Consider the following 19,912-nt stretch of genomic DNA (forward strand, 5'->3'; position numbering starts at 1 on the left):
AAGCCCTGAGCGTTACCTTTTAGCAGAGAAATAATAATCCCTATTCTTTGGTTTTTGTCTCCAGATGAAATCAGATGAAAATACAATTTACAGGACTCCCTGAACCGAACAAAGTTATCACTTCCCCTGGAAAACCTATCAGGGAGAGCGACCTTAGGTTCCAGGCAGACCTGGTTCCCCCGGCGGCGCCAGATGCCAAAGTATTCTGACACGGTGCAACTGAATTGCGGAGGTCAGCTACCTCCAAAGACAATCTCTGCATGCGATCAAAGAATCAATAGTTTCCATTTTGCAAACAGCAAGGGAAAAAATGATGGTACGGCGGGTTATAATGTCACGGTAGGTAAGATAAGGGAAGGAAACGGAACATGGCAAAGCAAACAAAATAACTGACTAGGCCCTAAATGCTAGGGAACAAAGGGGTCACTTCCTAGCAATCCCTAAAACACTTTCCCTAAACTGCTATGTCCATGTGCATAACTCGATGTTAAATATGCAGATGCCCACGTATCTAGGACTATAACACACTGAACCAAACCCTTAGCTGTAGAGAAGAAGGAAAGAGACACCTAGCTCCTTTAACAACCGAAGGAGCTAGCGTCACCCTAGAGGCCTAGTAAAAACAGACACAGAAGGAAAAAGCGGAAAAGGACTTATCTAGAGATGTGTTGGAGAAGATGATCCACCAAACTTCCAGAGCTCACACAAGGCAGAACTATAACCCGCAAAGGCTATAGGGAGAGGGAGGAATAAATAGCCTCACTAATTATCCACATTTCCCTAGTGACATCCAGTGCCATCCAAAGTGCCCCATGTTCTATTCACAGTGCCCAATGTTCTACCACAGTGCCCCAGTGAAATCCAGTGCCCCAAAGTGCCATCCTCATTGCCCCAAAGTGCCAGATCCACAGCATAGCAATCTATGCTGTCACTCCTGCACAGCGCTTACTTCGTGCTGTGCAGGACCTGTTGTCACGACGGGGCGTGGGGGAAACCCCCCGCCGTGCAATGGCAGCTAGCCAGGTAGCAGGGAACAGGGAGCAAGTCACCTCCTAATGCAACCCTAGTTTCTCCCTAGACTCCTAGCGCATGAGCCGCCTCAGATGGTAAGGGGGCTCATGCTCACCGACCTAGGACCCTGGAAATCCCTGCTGTGCCCTAATCCTGAAGACGGAGCAGAGACCACCCATTCATCCTTCATCACGGATGAATGGTGTCTCCTGAAGCCCAGCAACTGACCACCAACTAGACAGGGCCACAGCCGAACGACAGGTAAGTACATAAGACAAGTAAGTACATAAGGTAGCAGAGCTCCTACACAGACTGACAAAATCAAACTGACCACAGGCTCCAACACACCAACATGTAGGGAGGCCTGAGGTCACACCCACCACACCTAGCAAACACACCTTAACCCTGTGCAGACCAAAGCAGGGAAAAGGAAACATCCTTAAAGGGAAAGCGCACACACGTACATATCAACAAGTTGCCACAAGCAACCAGCATGCGCGGCAAAAGTGTCATGGCACACACCAAAGGCCGTGACACCTGTACACTGCAGAGAGCGGCTGGCAATCCTGTGCATGCGCACTAGCATTCAGCATAGTGCACTTGCGTGGTGAGTGAAGATGGGATCCCTGTATCCATCCAGGAGGACAGGGAGTCTGAAAGCCGGACTGTCCTGCCTAAAACCGGACCTCTAGCCACCCTAGGGGCAGGCTGCTGTGGAGATCACAGTTAAGGGGACTGTCCACTATGAGGTCAGTGTTAAGGGGCGAGGTGTTGTAGAGGTCACTGTTAAGGGGCCGGTTATTGTGGAAATCACTTAACGAGACGGATTACTGTAGAGGTCACTAATAAAGGGGCTGCCGCTGTGGAGGTCACTGTTAAAGGGGACGGGGTGCTGTGGAGGTCACTGTTATAGTGGATACTGTCGATATCTTTTAACGACACACACAAACATTAAATGAAATCAATAAAATATACCCTTGCGAAGCCGCATCCTGCTAGTAATAATAATATATCGCACTCCCTGATGGCACAAGTGGTGAGGAGCAGAACATTGATCACTAAACCTAGAAGTGAAGGAGCTGAGAGAAGAGTCTGATCTATAGACAGATCTACAGGAGGCCATGTGTTCAGTCACTGTGTGCTTGTGTCTCCACAGATGAATCCAGGAAGAGAAATCCAACAGAGAGATGTCCCCGTCCTCTGTATTCCCAGGACTGTCCAGAGGAGAAGGTCCCAGAGAACCCTCAGGTAGATGGAGCTGAGCCCTATACACATCTATATAGGGGGGTCCTGCAGTCATAGAGGGGTCATAGATTGTGGGGGTCTCTTCTGTGGATCTGTTAGATTTCCCACCTGTCTGCTGTATTGTCCTGAATTGTTACAGATGACAAATCAGGGGGAAGATCTGACTGATATTAAAGAGGAGGATGAAGAAGAGCGGATGATGGGCGATCCCCCGTGTAAGAGTGAGGTGGAGGAGGACATTCTAGAAGATGTCACCACAGGTATGGAATCATGAATGGGGAAAGTAACGTCAGATTCTATCCTTGGTGCCTTCAGGACAGGAGAAGAATCTGATCACTGGCTGCTCTTTTATTGGAGATGTCCCCATCCCATCATGAAGTGTTCCCCTTATCCAGCTGACTGTGATCTCTGATCAGATTCTTCTCTGATCCCGGCTGCTCCTGCTTTTGTGTCTGTGTTATCATGATGGATACATGTATCTCATTGTGCAGGAAAGGGTTAGACATTATTTTGGGATAATGTGTCCTGGTGCTCCTCTAATATGTGACATAAATAATACTGTGTGCGGCGGATACATAACATCCGCTAACATAAAATCTCCACAGCAGATACAGGGGACAGATCCGCTATTTATTATGTTCACAGGATATTCTCTTATCTAAGTACCACTTAACTAGTTTCACCTTCCCTCTCTCTGGCCATCAGCAGCCCACGATGTGATCGCAGTGTCCAGGACAATGGCTCCGGGGGCCTAACAGACCCCAAGGCCTGCCATTAGTGTCAGGGGCCACAATGCTGTGGAGACCTACGTCATTTGAAGTATTATACAGGCCATTGAAGATCCCAGCTTCCAGAGCCGTAGGAGGCAAAAAAAAAAAGAAATCTCTTTTTATATTTTTGTTTTATACATATTTGATCCTGGCGCAATCATAACCACTCATAGAATAACGATAATTATTAAAACTGGACGACGAATGGTGTAAATTTTTTTAAAAATGCCTGATTTATTTATAATTATCAATTCCTAATCTGAAAAATCCTAATTAGTTAATAAATGACATACACCAAAATAAAGAATGTTTTGGAATGCCACAACACAAAAATATATATTTTTTAATGAGATATGTTTTTATTGTATAAAAGGTGACAAGTATTATACTGGTTCCATAACGGGACATTCATACAAACCCATAGAATAACGTTAACGCTGTGTGTACCGCACATTATATGCAGCCCCTCATACAGCCACATGGACAGAAAAAAGTTGTGCGTCTTGGAAAAATGTGAAAATACAAAAAGAACGATTGGTCATCAATGACAACCAGGCCTGGTCATTAGGAGCAGTAATGGCCAGTTCGCAGTGTTCACCGACGAACACATGCGATCTGCCTTCTTCTCTCCCAAGTCCGGTGAGGCAGAGGTAAGTCCTTACCTGTGCCTGCGCCGCGAGCTGGTCTGAAACACATGCAGTCACCGGGAGCAGGCAGTTCCGAGAACAGCCTTAATTGGGCTGTTCTCGGAACTGCCTGCTCCCGGTGACCGCATGTGTTTCAGAGCGGCTCGCAGCACAGGTCAGGACTTACCTCTGCCTCGCCGGACTTGGGAGAGAAGATGGCAGATCGCATGTGTTCGTCGGCGAACACTGCGAACTGGCCATCACTGATTAGGAGGTTAAAGGTTGTGTTTGTGTTTTTGGCTTCCTGTCGGTGGACTCCAGTCATCAGCGCCATGATTATCAGGAAGCTCCGATGTCACATGTGATTATTGTGCAGACACAGACGTCTCAGTGATGATTCTCTGCACTCACAGGACACTTCATTAGCTCCACCTTCTTAATTCTTGATAGGACCCTGGTTCCCCTTAGAACTTCCTGAATTCTTAGTGTAATGGACCCAACAAGGTGCTGGAGACCTTTATTACAGGTCTGATTGATGACCTCACTCTGTCTGTTCCACTACATCCTACAGATGTCTATAAAATGAACATTTACTCACCAACATTCTGGTTTGCTGGAGTCCGTAGGCTGCACACACCAAAGGGACTAGAAAGCAGTACTCAATGGAGGGAGCTCATCAAACGTCATCCCTTCTGCTGCTCGCATGTCTAGCCGGTAATGCCTCATGAAGGTAGATGACGAGGAACAGGTCGTAGCCTTATAGATTTGATCTAACAGAGCTTGTGCGAATTCTGCCCAGGAAGATGCCATCAATCTTGTTGAATGAGCATTTAGTCACAAGGGACATTGTAATCCTGATAGCTAGTAGGCAATCTCTATGGTTCACTTAATCCATCTTGCCAGAGTCGCTCTGCTGGCCTTCTTGCCCTTGTAAGGACCTTGAAATTGCAGGAATAGGTTTTCTGATCTCCTGAAAGGTGAGGCTGTTTGTAGATGGAATATTACGACTCTCCTGACATCCAGCAATGACTTTGATCTTGTGTATTTGCCTGAAGAAGTAGTAAGGACATTTCCAGGTTAATACTGGCTGTTGAGGCAACCTTTGGAAGAAACCCTGGCATGGTGCGTAGGACTCGGCAGTCCCTTAAGTCTCTCAGGTACGGTTCTCTCCAAAAAAAATGTGTCTCGCTGATGTGACCACCACCACAAACGGGGATTTAATAGACAGATGTTGAATAGAAGCCTCCTGCAACGGCTCAAACGGTGGTTTACACATGACCGATAAGACCATAGATAGATCCCAAGATGGAACTAGTGAATGAAAAGATTAATATTCTTCAGAGGCTTTAAAAATGTTTGGAGTAAAGGATTCTTGGAGAATTTCCCCTGCAGCTGTGCATTGGTCGCTGTAAGGCTACTTTCACACCAAAAATGGATCCGTTACAATAATACAACCGCATCCATCCGTTTGTATCATCTGTAACATAGCCAAGACGGCTCATGACGTCGTGAACTCCTTTGAAAGTCAATGGGAGACGGATCCGCTTTCTACTGTGCCAGATTGTGTCAGAGAAAACTGATCCATCCCCATTGACTTACATTGTGTGCCAGGACAGATCCGTTTGGCTCAGTTTCGTCAAGAGGACAGCAAAACGCTGCAGGCAGCCTCCAGTTTGAGGACCTTCTGGATTCCCATGCATTCCATTTCTTCTGTATCCACAGATTGTCAACATGAGCACCCCAGCCCCAGGAAGATGCATCCATAGTGAGGTGTCTCTGGGGATGGGGTTTCAGATCTTTGCCTTTTTGAAGGAGATTGGTTGACGTCCATCATCTGAGATCCTGACACGTTGACCAGGTAAGTATGAACTGTTCCCTGTTCAGGGAGTGATAGTTTTTGCCCCATGTGACCAGGATCCTGACTCCTGAAGTGTGACCTTGCCCAATGCACTTAATGGTCACAGACCATGTATTGAAATGGCTTGTCTAAACGACACGTTGGGAGCAGTGATCAAGTGGAAGAGTTTTTTGTGGCTCGTCGAAATCTTTTCTGGAGAGAATTTGATGGTGATTTGATGGGAGTTTAGAATGAAGCCTAAATACTTTATCCTCTGTACAGGTGATTTCTTGTAATTGATGAGGAAGGTGTGATTCTGTAATATCAGAGCAGGAGATTTTACTATTAGTAGTCAATTGTCCAGGTACGGTATGCAGGATGTCCCTTTAAGGTGTAGTGCAGCTGTTAATACCACTGCTATCTTCGATGACGATATGCATAAAGGTAGATGGGTGAACTGTAGATGTGAGTGGCAAAGACTGAATCGTTATTCTCAGGCATTCCCCATGTTTTGGAAAGATTAGAACATGGAAGTATGCATCTTGGAGATCGATTGATGCCACATAATGCTCTACTCCCAGTAATGCGATCACCAAGCGGATAGACTCCATCCTGATTTTTTTTCTTTACTATATACTTGTTCAAGTACGTAAGATCTATTACCAATCTCCACCAATCTTTTTCTGGGCTTCGGTACTGGGAAAATTTGTGAATAGACACTTGTTGGTACTGGTTCCAGAGCAAGTTATTTCATGAATTCTCCTATTAGTTGGTAAATGACTGGGTTGCTGCCTTGATTCAAGAAGAAAGGATCTTGAGGATGTTTTGTGAATTCTAGAACGTATCCCCTTTGAATTGTGGAGGTCACCCAAGCGTCTGTTTAAGTACGCCGCCAAGTTGAAGTATAGTTCTTCAATCTTGCTCCCCCTTGGGTCTGAGGCATGGTGGCATTGTTCTGAAGATTTTCTATTCTTCTTTCTGAAGTCTGATCTTTCCTTTTTATCCTGAAATCTCCTATGTCTTCCAAACCGCTGCTTATTCCGAAACCTTGGTGATCGTCTTCTCTGTGTCCAGAAGGGCTTGAATGTGTTTGAAATTGAGTTGTTTTACTGTCAGTCAATGATCTTCTCCAGTTGGGGTCGAGACAATGACGTAGGCTGGAAGGGAAGGTTACTAAAATGATATTTTGACAAAAGATGACCGGACCACTGCTTTATCCACATAGACCTTCTGGAAGCATTAGTAAGGGCTCTATCACACTTGCATTGTCCGGATCCGGCGTGTACTCCATTTGCCGGAATTACACGCCGGATCCGGAAAAACGCAAGTGAACTGAAAGCATTTGAAGGCGGATCCGTCTTCAAAATGCGTTCAGTGTTACTATGGCAGCCAGGACGCTATTAAAGTCCTGGTTGCCATAGTAGTAGTAGGGAGCGGGGGAGCAGTATACTTACAGTCCGTGCGGCTCCCGGGGCGCTCCAGAATGACGTCAGCGCCCCGGGAGCCGCACGGATGGTAAGTATACTGCTCCCCCGCTCCCCACTACACTTTACCATGGCTGCCAGGACTTTAGCGTCCCGGCAGCCATGGTAACCATTCAGAAAAAGCTAAACGTTGGATCCAACAATGCGCCGAAACGACGTTTAGCTTAATGCCGGATCCGGATCAATGCCTTTCAATGGGCATTAATTCCGGATCCGGCCTTGCGGCAAGTGTTCAGGATTTTTGGCCAGAGCAAAAAGCGCAGCATGCTGCGGTATTGTCTCCGGCCAAAAAACTTTCCGGTCCTGAACTGAAGACTTCCTGATGCATCCTGAACGGATTTCTCTCCATTCAGAATGCATTAGGATAAAACTGATCAGGGATTCTTCCGGCATAGAGCCCCGACGACGGAACTCTATGCCGGAAGACAAGAACGCAAGTGTGAAAGAGCCCTAAGAGCTAGAGAACGGGAAGCAAATCTTAGGGTCTAGTAATGCGTCACACAGGAACTCGGATGTATATTTCACTGCAGACATCTTTTAGTAATTCATTGTTTACCTGCTGGAACAACGAGGGATGTCTCACTACAGAGTCAGGAAAACTTCAGTCTGTACTGAGCGGTGTGAGATTTCAGCAGAAGTAGCTCTAAGTGGGCAGGAAAGTAATTCCTCTAGTGAGTACACGAACATCATCAGGTCGAAGATATTTTTAATTATGAATGCAGTTTGTGGTGAGGAATGTGGTCATGGAGTGAATTGATGTATTAAAGTGATTTCCAGCTGGTGCTGAAGGGAAAAATGTCTTGGCAGAGCACAGGACAAGTTGTCAGGCTTTGCAAATTCTTTATTTTTTTCAAGTCATGATTTACTGTATGTAATAAAAGTCCTGAACAGATGTAAACCAGAATTGTGGTAAAGAAAGGCTTATAAGGTTGGAATCACACATGCAGTGTTTTGGTAGTGTTTTAGCCAAAGCCAGGAGTGGATTCATAGTGAATGCTTCCTGATGGATCCTCTTCCACTCCCATAGGAATGTTATAAGTTTCTATTTTTTATGGTTTGAGAAAAGTCACAGATTCCAATTTTTATCTTAACAGAAAATCCCAGTAAGAATTCTGAGGGAAACGCCATGCTGTCACTAAATAATAAAGCAGAAGATGAAGATATCCTGCAGCAGTCTTCAGGGGAAAACCTCATTAACCTTAATGTACATCCAGGACTTCACAGTACAAATCTGTCATATAATCCTCCTAATCATGAGGAACCTTCTCCTGACCAATCACAGATTGTTACCCCAAATACAAGTCAGAAAGGGGGTAAAATAGGTGACAAAGAGATCACAAAAAGCTTGGGTCTTTCTACATATAGAAGAATTCATACAGGAGAGAAGCCATTCTCCTGTTCAGTATGTGGGAAGTGCTTTACAAAGAAGTCAAGTCTTGCTTCACACGAGAGACGTCACAGAGGAGAGAGACCATATATATGTTCAGAATGTGGGAAATGTTTTAAATATAAATCACATCTTGTTACACATGCTATAAGTCACACAGTAGAGAAGCCATATTCATGTCCAGAATGTGGGAAATCTTTTAAGTATAAATCACATCTTGTTGCACATGAGAGAATTCACACAGGAGAGAATCCATATTCATGTTCAGAATGTGGGAAATGTTTTCAGAAAAAATCAGATCTTGTTATTCATGAGAGAATTCACACAGGAGAGAAGCCATATTCATGTTCAGAATGTGAGAAATGTTTTACCTGTAAAACAAATCTTGTTACACATCAGAGAACTCACACAGGAGAGAAGCCGTATTCATGTTCAGAATGTGGGAGATGTTTTACACAGAAAGCATTTGTTATTATACATGAAAGAAGTCATAGAGGAGAGAAGCCATATTCATGTTCAGAATGTGGTAAATGTTTTACAAGTAAATCATATTTTGTTAAACATGAAAGACGTCACACAGGAGAGAAGCCGTATTCATGTTCAGAATGTGGGAAATGTTTTACACAGAAATCAACTCTTGTTACACATGAGAGAAGTCACACAGGAGAGAAGCCGTATTCCTGTTCAGAATGTGGGAAATCTTTTTCACAAAAATCAGCTCTTGTTACACATCAGAGACGTCACACAGGAGAGAAGCCATATTCATGTTCAGAATGTGGAAAATATTTTGCACAGAAATCAAATCTTGGCAGACATCAGATAGTTCATATGTGAAACCATTTTCACATATTTTAACATATCAGGTTATCATTCATGGACCTTAAAGAAGTTGTATCATCTTGGACATTGGGGACTGATATGCCCCCAATGTCCGATAGGTCAGACCCACCTCTGGGAGTCACACCTATCTTTAGAACAGAGCCTGCAAAGTACAGAAGGATGCAGTGCAAATGCCTGGCCACCCTCCATTCGTTTCTATAGGACTGCCAAAAATAGCCAAGCAGCTCTCTCTGCTATTTTGTGAAGTCCCACTGAAATGAATAGGAAGAGAACCTTGCAAGTGTGGCCACTGCTCTATTCATTTGTATGGGGTTTATGGAGCAGTGCTCAGCTATTTTCTGTCCGTCCCATACAAATGATTGGAGGGTGGCCTACACTTTGCAGACTCTGTTCAAAGAATATGACCCCAATGTCCAAGATGATACAACCCCTTTAAACAGTCAATAACCAAGTTTATTTTTTGGTTGAAACTATCAAAGACTTGAGCAGGATCCAAGGAGGAAATGTATTGTAGATATAAAGCCTTATGCGAACGACTGTAGTTTCGGTCCGCATCAGATCCACATTTTTTGTAGATCAGATGCGGACCCATTCATTTTAATGGGGTCGCAAAACATGCTGACAGCACACTGTGTGTTGTCCACATCCATATGTCTGTTCCAGGCCCCGGAAAAAATTTAGAACATGTCCTATTGTCCATTTTGAGGATGTAAAACGCACACGGTCGGTAGTCGTTTGCAGACCGCAAAAACTGATATGGTCGTGTGCATGAGGCCTAAGGAAGAGAAGAAGAGCCTTGTTTACCCCCAGAGCAGTGAAGATGAATTTTCCCCATGAACCTTGCTTCTTATTCACACCTCCACCCACACTGCTGGAGACCCAGGGTGACATGGAGAGAAGTAATGACGCTCCATGTAATTGTTTTATAATGTACAGTACAGACCAAAAGTTTGGACACACCTTCTCATTCAAAGAGTTTTCTTTATTTTCATGACTATGAAAATTGTAGATTCACACTGAAGGCATCAAAACTATGAATTAACACATGTGGAATTATATACATAACAAAAAAGTGTGAAACATCTGAAAATATGTCATATTCTAGGTTCTTCAAAGTAGCCACCTTTTGCTTTGATTACTGCTTTGCACACTCTTGGCATTCTCTTGATGAGCTTCAAGAGGTAGTCACCTGAAATGGTTTTCACTTCACAGGTGTGCCCTGTCAGGTTTAATAAGTGGGATTTCTTGCCTTATAAATGGGGTTGGGACCATCAGTTGCGTTGTGGAGAAGTCAGGTGGATACACAGCTGATAGTCCTACTGAATAGACTGTTAGAATTTGTATTATGGCAAGAAAAAAGCAGCTAAGTAAAGAAAAACGAGTGGCCATCATTACTTTAAGAAATGAAGGTCAGTCAGTCCGAAGAATTGGGAAAACTTTGAAAGTGTCCCCAAGTGCAGTCACAAAAACCATCAAGCGCTACAAAGAAACTGGCTCACATGCGGACCGCCCCAGGAAAGGAAGACCAAGAGTCACCTCTGCTGCGGAGGATAAGTTCACCCGAGTCACCAGCCTCAGAAATCACAGGTTAACAGCAGCTCAGATTAGAGACCAGGTCAATGCCACACAGAGTTCTAGCAGCAGACACATCTCTAGAACAACTGCTAAGAGGAGACTGTGTGAATCAGGCCTTCATGGTAGAATATCTGCTATGAAACTACTGCTAAGGACAGGCAACAAGCAGAAGAGACTTGTTTGGGCTAAAGAACACAACCACCGTGAAGCATGGAGGAGGAGGTGTGATGGTGTGGGGGTGCTTTGCTGGTGACACTGTTGGGGATTTATTCAAAATTGAAGGCATACTGAACCAGCATGGCTACCACAGCATCTTGCAGCGGCATGCTATTCCATCCGGTTTGCGTTTAGTTGGACCATCATTTATTTTTCAACAGGACAATGACCCCAAACACACCTCCAGGCTGTGTAAGGGCTATTTGACCATGAAGGAGAGTGATGGGGTGCTGCGCCAGATGACCTGGCCTCCACAGTCACCGGACCTGAACCCAATCGAGATGGTTTGGGGTGAGCTGGACCGCAGAGTGAAGGCAAAAGGGCCAACAAGTGCTAAGCATCTCTGGGAACTCCTTCAAGACTGTTGGAAGACCATTTCAGGTGACTACCTCTTGAAGCTCATCAAGAGAATGCCAAGAGTGTGCAAAGCAGTAATCAAAGCAAAAGGTGGCTACTTTGAAGAACCTAGAATATGACATATTTTCAGTTGTTTCACACTTTTTTGTTATGTATATAATTCCACATGTGATAATTCATAGTTTTGATGCCTTCAGTGTGAATCTACAATTTTCATAGTCATGAAAATAAAGAAAACTCTTTGAATGAGAAGGTGTGTCCAAACTTTTGGTCTGTACTGTCTGTGGACAGATTAATATCTTCATCTTCATCAAGTTTTTAAAGGGATTGTTTGTCCTGAGCGTGGCCGGACCTGTGGAGGGAATCATACTTACCTAATCCGTGGCGCTGGATTTAAAACTAGAATAAAATCTTATATTTATGCCTGGACAGAATCATTATTGTTCCCTTTATCTCTGTATGATGTGTATATATCTTGTATATATTTTAGGTTGTGATCAAGGTGAAATATAAGACCTTTCACTTCATCTGATCTTTGTATGTGCTGTGGTTTCACCCCGTACATTGTTCCTAACAGACCATTTCTTTTTAGCTCATATTTTGCATTAGTCAGTTGAAAAACCATCGAGACATGCTCTATTTTGATCCTTGATGTGGACCAGAGGCATCCATTGAAGTCTATGGGCCCCAAGAAAACCACTGACCATTGGTAGGCTCCTTAGCGGAGCAGTGTCCGTGGAATACAGATGACATACGGGGGGGAAATTTGACTCAGACCAAACATGGATTCTTCAGAGACAAACCACTGACCATTTTGTCACAGATATCATCACGGACATGTGAATAAGGCCTAACCCTCCTGTGCGGAGACAGTAATATTGGTGGCATGATTTAGCTGACCGAGTGATCTTCATTTGGTCAGTGAATTGTAATAAACAATCCCTTTGGGATTTAACTCTGTAGTGGTGGTAAAAATGGGAACGATTGTAGTCAGAGACCGCGACAGAAGTGCAGACAGAGCTTTGCCTCTTTTTTTATTTTTTGGACAACATGTCCAGCCTTTAGAATCAGGCCCAAAACCCTAATGAGCCACTACTTGGCTGAGCGCTAACTAAAGTTTCCTGGACTACAGAAGTGTCTTCTTACCAACCACTCCAACAAAATCACATTAATGTGTTACTTCACATCAAGAGCAAATGTCCACCTTGAGGCTAGAAGAGCATTTTTCCCTTCACCCATGACAGCACCAGAGATGGATACACCCCACAGCTGGACAGGAAGCCCCAGAGAAATTTAAAAAGGGAACACCCGCTTCCTTCTTCATTGCGGTTTTCTGTACCCCGGACAGAGGAGCTAGGTGCATGCTGCATCTGGGACTATGAAACAAGGCACATCTTACAGGGGTTCTACAGGAAAATATGTAAATATTACTTTATTATAAATCTATTCCCAAGTACCTTTCATTAGTTATAATGGCTCGCTTTGCCTGGGGAGCAATCATCAGGAGAAATAAAATGGCCGCTGTCCTATTAGTGCATGCAGAACCTGTGCTCATCACACAGGACAAGTCACTTCTGAACTCTGAGCCAAAAAGCTGCCTCATCCTCCTCTCTGCTCTGCTTCTCAGGGATTATGATCCTGAATACAGATGATAAAACCGTCTGCTAAATCTTTGTAGGAATTGAGTTCATAGGAAGACATGAAGGACAGAGAGAACGGACAGGAAAGACTGTGGTAAAGTGCTGCTGCTCAATACCTCCACCTTTTCTCTCTACTATATGTCTCCTCATGAAATCCATTCCCACAGGATCATAATCCCTGACAAGTAGAGCAGAGAGGAGGATGCGGCAGCTCAGTGTTGTGAAGTAATTTGTTTTATTTCCCCTGATGATTGCTCCTCAGGCAAAGCGAGCCATTATAACTAATGAAAGGTATTTGGGAATATATTTATAATAAAGTAATATTTAAGTATTTTCTTCATTCTCAGAGAACCCCTTTAATGATGGATTGAAGTCTGGTTATGCAGCATATATCTAAGTGTTTGCTTTGGCATTTAGTTTCCTTTGAGGCTCTGTTTGTGTTGTGTGGATGGTGTGAATCTGTTTGGTCTTGTCCCTGTTTCTTGCGTGAGTTTGTTGCCCTTGGCATGTTGTAAACTTTTAAGCTTGGTACTCATTGCCTGGTGGCTTTGGGATCTGGTCTCTTAGCCTCATGGCTCCGTGGCCTGGTGGGCTGACTCTTGGCTTCAGGGCCTGGTGGGCTGCCTCCTGGCTTTGGGGCCTGATGGGCTGACTCATGGCTTCAGGGCCTGGGGGCCTGACTCATGGCTTCGGGGCCTGGCGGGCCGACTCATGGCTTCGGGGCCTGGCGGGCTGACTCATGGCTTCGGGGCTTGGCGGGCTGACTCATGGCTTCGGGGCTTGGCGGGCTGACTCATGGCTTCGGGGCCTGGCGGGCTGACTCATGGCTCCGGGGCCTGGTGGGCTGACTCATGGCTCCGTGGCCTAGCGGGCTGACTCATGGCTCTGTGGCCTGGCGGGCTGACTCATGGCTCCGTTGCCTGGCGGGCTGACTCATGGCTCCGTGGCCTGGCGGGCTGACTCATGGCTTCGGGGCCTGGCGGGCTGACTCATGGCTTTGGGACCTGGCAGGCTGACTCATGGCTTTGAGGCCTGGCGGGCTGACTCATGGCTTTGAGGCCTGGCGGGCTGACTCATGGCTTTGGGGCCTGGTGGCCTGACTCATGGCTTCGGGGCCTGGCGGGCCGACTCATGGCTTCGGGGCCTGGCGGGCTGACTCATGGCTTCGGGGCTTGGCGGGCTGACTCATGGCTTCGGGGCCTGGCGGGCTGACTCATGGCTTCGGGGCCTGGCGGGCTGACTCATGGCTCCGGGGCCTGGCGGGCTGACTCATGGCTCCGTGGCCTGGCGGGCTGACTCATGGCTCTGTGGCCTGGTGGGCTGACTCATGGCTCCTTGACCTGGCAGGCTGACTCATGGCTTTGAGGCCTGGCGGGCTGACTCATGGCTTTGAGGCCTGGCGGGCTGACTCATGGCATTTGCTGAAGTCAGACAACACTCTCTTCAAAGAAATAACGCCACTCCTCCAAGACCATCTTGATAGTCAGTAGTTCTCTGTCACATAGACTCAATACGTTCAGGAGAAGAAAAGGCCTTGGAAAAAAACCTATATGACATCATCCTGCCCGAAGAGAGGCCTTTTGGATCAGAACCCCCCACGCTCCTGTTGAAAACATGGATCTGCCTGGTGGCATCTGGCCAATGAGGGACCGGAGAAGAGGAAAATCTGACACAGACACACTGCTGAATCAGATTCTCTCTCCTTTATTCCACACACGTATACATTTTCCTAACAATACAGATAATCACAGATAAATCTGGCACACCGCCAAGGGGGTGGAAATCGAAACGAGTGATTTGATTCTTTATAAAAGGCAATACTTCCGCCCCATACTAGCAGAATTCTAATAATTAAAAAGTTTCTGCAGCATCTTATCTCAATGTTGCTCATTCTCCAGCAGTACATCCCTAAACTGAGAAGGAACATATTTCTCTCTTGTATGTCAGACTCTGATAAGGGAGCGAGGGAGCTGCTTACCTTGGCCTTGCAGCTAGGAACTTCTGATCTGTATACACAGAGACTCCCTACGTCCTGCCAGCCGGCTCAGTAATTTTCCACATAGGTACAAGATGAAAGAAATACTCATACAAAATGGATTCTCATCCCTCACACACCCCGAAGGAAAATAAGTCCAGAGAGTCAGGGTTTGCAGTAAACCAGTGTGCTTCTTTACTGGAGGAATTCAGGTGCAGAACAATACAGACGAGGCACATGGCCGGCTTCTCCAGTCTGCTCCCTGGCAGAAGGGTTTGATGCTGAGGAAAGGCCTGAGCTAGCTGTCCCTCTCTCAGAAGGTTGGTACTCTGGCCAAAGGCTGGAGGCCCACGGACTGTGGCTCAGTAGTCCAGCTGGCTTCTTGGTCACAGGGCTGGTGACCCATGGACGGTGGCTCAGCGTTCCCCATTTCAGCACCAGATGTTCTGTTCCGCAAGGTTCAGAATGCAAACGGACGTCATCTGTATTTTTTGCGGATCGCATAATACCTGCGATCTTATGCATGAGCCGTAATGCTGCTCACAGCGGGGCACTGCACCCACATCCGCACACCGCAGCCCGGGGACGGACACCGGAATATTCCACTGGGTCCCATATCCAAATGCCAGCAAGTGCAGAAGCAGCTCCTGGAGAAAGGATTCCAGATCCGGAGTTGCGGAATAACATCCGATTTTATTGGATACGGAAATACAAAGATACTCGGTGTCACCGGCTGTAATACCGGACTGCGCATCTCCGAGCTGCTGCCTTCATCAGGTCCAAGTTACTGATAATGACCCCCGATCTCACTGCATTTCCGTATTCCAATAGAATCGGATGTTATTCCGCAACGCCGGATCTGGAATCCGGGACATTTCTCAAGGAGCTTCTGCATTTGCTGGCATAAAGACTATTATTATAAGAAATAACTACAACTCTCATCATGCCTTACCTGTTATATCACAGTTCTACTACTCCTAGCATGCCCAATCCATTACTATAGGTCAGCAAACTTCAGCACTCCAGCTGTTGTGAAACTACAACTCCCAGCATGCATACTTGCTCTGCTCTTCTCAAAACTCTCATAGAACATGACAAATCCACAACTCCCAGCATGTCTAGGTTGTTACTGCAGTACAACGGCTATCATGTCCACGCTGGAAGCATAACGTGCCAGAGAACTACAACTCCCAGCAAACCCAGACAATAGGACAGAAAACACTAAAATCATCTCTCCTCGAAGCCCCGCCCCGTCACGCACTGATCACATGACAGTGACATCTTCATAGGTCCTTCACTACCTCTTCTCTCCAGTGTTGACCTCCACCCCCTACTGATCACATGACGGTGACGTCACCACAGGTCCTTCACCTCTCAGCTTCTCAACTGCTGAGCCCCGCCCCCTGCACTGATCACATGACGGTGACGTCACACCAGGTCCTTCAGCACCTCTTCTCTTCTCCCCTGCTGAGCCCCGCCCCCTGTACTGATCACATGACAGTGACGTCACCCCAGGTCCTTCACCACCTCTTCTCTTCTGCCCTGCTGAGCCCCGCCCCCTGTACTGATCACATGACGATGACGTCACCCCAGGTCCTTCACCACCTCCTCTCCCCACTGCTTAGCCCCGCCCCCTGCACTGATCACATGACGGTGACGTCACCGCAGGTCCTTCAGCTCTGGCAGTGCAGCAGATACTGGGCAGGTCCTGGTCGGTAGTCAGGGCTCTTGTTCTCTCTGGTATCAGCCATTCCTCCAGCCTGCAGGTAAGATGAGCTGTGAGGAGACAGTGTGGTGGAGAGCTCAGACATGTCACCTCTGGAGAGTCTCCTCCATTACACACAAGGAATCCTTCTCCGCTCCTCAGCTTAGTATGATGGGGGAGGAGTAGTGGGGATAGTGGGGGTTGTCATCATTCGCTGGCCCCTGGCTGTCCTGGTGAGGGGCCCCTTCCTCCAGGAGGAGAATGAATGGAGCGGGGCCCGGCCTGAGCTCAGCTCTCTCCAGTCTCTTCTCTAGGAGTTCTGGACACAGCTGAGCACAGCCCAGAGGTGGGACCTGCATCTATCAGACATTTATCTCCTGTGGAGCCACCAGAGATCTCCATGTTGGGGCCCCTGGAATCCATGTGGTGGGGGCTCTGAGAAGCGGGGCCCCTCCAGGCTCAGGAAGTGCGGTTCTGGAGGTGACATCTGGTCTTGTCCCCTGGATGATTTCCTCTCCTCTTCTCATAAAGGCGCCTGCAGTACTAGAAGCCTCCAGCTCCTCCAGTTCTCTCCTCTTCTCCTGAATGACCACCAAGGATGGACAGGAAGGAGATCAGCAGAAGAATATTAGACCTCACCTTGGAGATCATCTCCCTGCTGAGCGGAGAGGTAAACTTTTCTAGATTTCTCTCCTCTGTATTGTATTCTGTAACAAGTCAGACATCGGGGAGGAGAATCCATCATAGGAAGTGATAGGAAGAGTCCAGGGTCCTGGAGAACGGCCTCCAGACCTTCCAAGTGACGGAGAACCTGAAGATCAGCCCCCAGTATGGTGAGTGATGTGTCATGTGACCAGTGACCAATAGTCATGTTGTAGGAGCCATGAGGAGGTAAGTAGGCACGTTGTACCAGGAGGAGAGGGCCGGAGGAGAGCACATGGCCCCTGAAGGGTTTATTCCCTAAGTGTCTCTCTCCATCCACAGGAGTACACAATAGTGAAGAAGACATCGGGGGACTGTGTGACTCCCATCATCCATCTCCAGGAGTCAGGAGGGCGGAGCAGGACCCCTCCCCCCATCACAGAGCCTCCCCCTCATCCCCTGATACATGAGCAGAAGATCCTAGAGCTCTCCCACAAGATGATGGAGCTGCTGACTGGAGAGGTGACACTGCTGGGAATGCTGGGAAATTCTCCAGTAACAGTACTGGAGGGGTCTGGGTGATGACGGTGTCATTGTGTTGTCAGGTTCCTATAAGGTGTCAGGATGTCACTGTCTATTTCTCCATGGAGGAGTGGGAGTATATAGAAGGACACAAGGACCTGTACAAGGAGGCCATGATGGAGGAGCACCAGCCTCTTATATCACAGGGTAAGAGCCGTCATGTGCAGTGTATACACGTGTGTGCAGTGACATGTAATGGAGGAGCACCAGCCTCTTATATCACAAGGTAAGAGCCGCCATGTGCAGTGTATACACGTGTGCGCAGTGACATGTAATGGAGGAGCACCAGCCTCTTATATTACAAGGTAAGAGCCGTCATGTGCAGTGTATACACGTGTGTGCAGTGACATGTAATGGAGGAGCACCAGCCTCTTATATCACAAGGTAAGAGCCGTCATGTGCAGTGTGTACACGTGTGTGCAGTGACATGTAATGGAGGAGCACCAGCCTCTTATATCACAAGGTAAGAGCCGTCATGTGCAGTGTGTACACGTGTGTGCAGTGACATGTAATGGAGGAGCACCAGCCTCTTATATCACAAGGTAAGACCCGTCATGTGCAGTGTGTACACGTGTGTGCAGTGACATGTAATGGAGGAGCACCAGCCTCTTATATCACAAGGTAAGACCCGTCATGTGCAGTGTATACACGTGTGTGCAGTGACATGTAATGGAGGAGCACCAGCCTTTTATATCACAGGGTAAGACCCGTCATGTGCAGTGTATACACGTGTGTGCAGTGACATGTAATGGAGGAGCACCAGCCTCTTATATCACAGGGTAAGAGCCGTCATGTGCAGTGTATACATGTGTGTGCAGTGACATGTAATGGAGGAGCACCAGCCTCTTATATCACAGGGTAAGAGCCGTCATGTGCAGTGTATACACGTGTGTGCAGTGACATGTAATGGAGGAGCACCAGCCTTTTATATCACAGGGTAAGACCCGTCATGTGCAGTGTATACACGTGTGTGCAGTGACATGTAATGGAGGAGCACCAGCCTCTTATATCACAAGGTAAGAGCCGTCATGTGCAGTGTATACACGTGTGTGCAGTGACATGTAATGGAGGAGCACCAGCCTCTTATATCACAAGGTAAGAGCCGCCATGTGCAGTGTATACACGTGTGTGCAGTGACATGTAATGGAGGAGCACCAGCCTCTTATATCACAAGGTAAGAGCCGTCATGTGCAGTGTATACACGTGTGTGCAGTGACATGTAATGGAGGAGCACCAGCCTCTTATATCACAAGGTAAGAGCCGTCATGTGCAGTGTATACACGTGTGTGCAGTGACATGTAATGGAGGAGCACCAGCCTCTTATATCACAGGGTAAGAGCCGTCATGTGCAGTGTGTACACTGTGTGCAGTGACATGTAATGGAGGCCATGTGTTCAGTCACTGTGTGCTTGTGTCTCCACAGATGGATCCAGGAGGAGAAATCCACCAGAGAGATGTCCCCGTCCTCTGTGTTCTCAGGACTGTCCAGAGGAGAAGCTCCCAGAGAACCCTCAGGTAGAAGGAGCTGAGCCCTATACACATCTATATAGGGGGGTCCTGCAGCCATAGAGGGGTCATAGATGGTGGGGGTCTCTTCTGTGGATCTGTTAGATTTCCCACCTGTCTGCTGTATTGTCCTGAATTGTTACAGATGACAAATCAGGGGGAAGATCTGACTGATATTAAAGTGGAGGATGAAGAAGAGCGGATGATGGGCGATCCCCCGTGTAAGAGTGAGGTGGAGGAGGACATTCCAGGAGATGTCACCACAGGTAAGGAGTAAGAAGCCTCTGACTTCACTTTCTAGACTTATTAAAGGGCAGGAAGAGGTTAATTCACAATCTGCAGGCTGGTAAGGCTACTTTCACTCTCGCGTTTGGTGCGGATCCGTTTGTATTATCTTTAACATAGCCAAGACGGATCCGTTTTCGATTGTACAAAAGAAAGAGCCACTGAGGAAGGAGACAGGAGAGTCTTCGAAACGCGTCTGGCGTATAAGTTCAGATATATTTGGTCTGGT

General features: G+C 46.9%; 1 protein-coding gene across 1 annotated transcript in view; it reads left to right on the forward strand.

Annotated features, from left to right (window-relative positions):
* The first annotated feature begins 2,459 nt into the window (after positions 1–2,459).
* Positions 2,460–19,912, forward strand: part of LOC122926304 (zinc finger protein 585A-like) — a 34,551-nt gene continuing 17,098 nt past the window's right edge. Inside the window, exons 1-3 of the mRNA XM_044277677.1 lie at positions 2,460–2,516; positions 8,068–9,182; positions 19,607–19,664. Of these exons, the coding sequence (XP_044133612.1) occupies positions 8,100–9,182; positions 19,607–19,664 (1,141 nt within the window). The 5' untranslated portion in view covers positions 2,460–2,516; positions 8,068–8,099. The remainder of the gene's footprint in view (positions 2,517–8,067; positions 9,183–19,606; positions 19,665–19,912) is intronic.

The sequence above is a fragment of the Bufo gargarizans genome, chromosome 2 (genome assembly GCF_014858855.1).
Source record: "Bufo gargarizans isolate SCDJY-AF-19 chromosome 2, ASM1485885v1, whole genome shotgun sequence".
Classification (NCBI taxonomy): domain Eukaryota; kingdom Metazoa; phylum Chordata; class Amphibia; order Anura; family Bufonidae; genus Bufo; species Bufo gargarizans.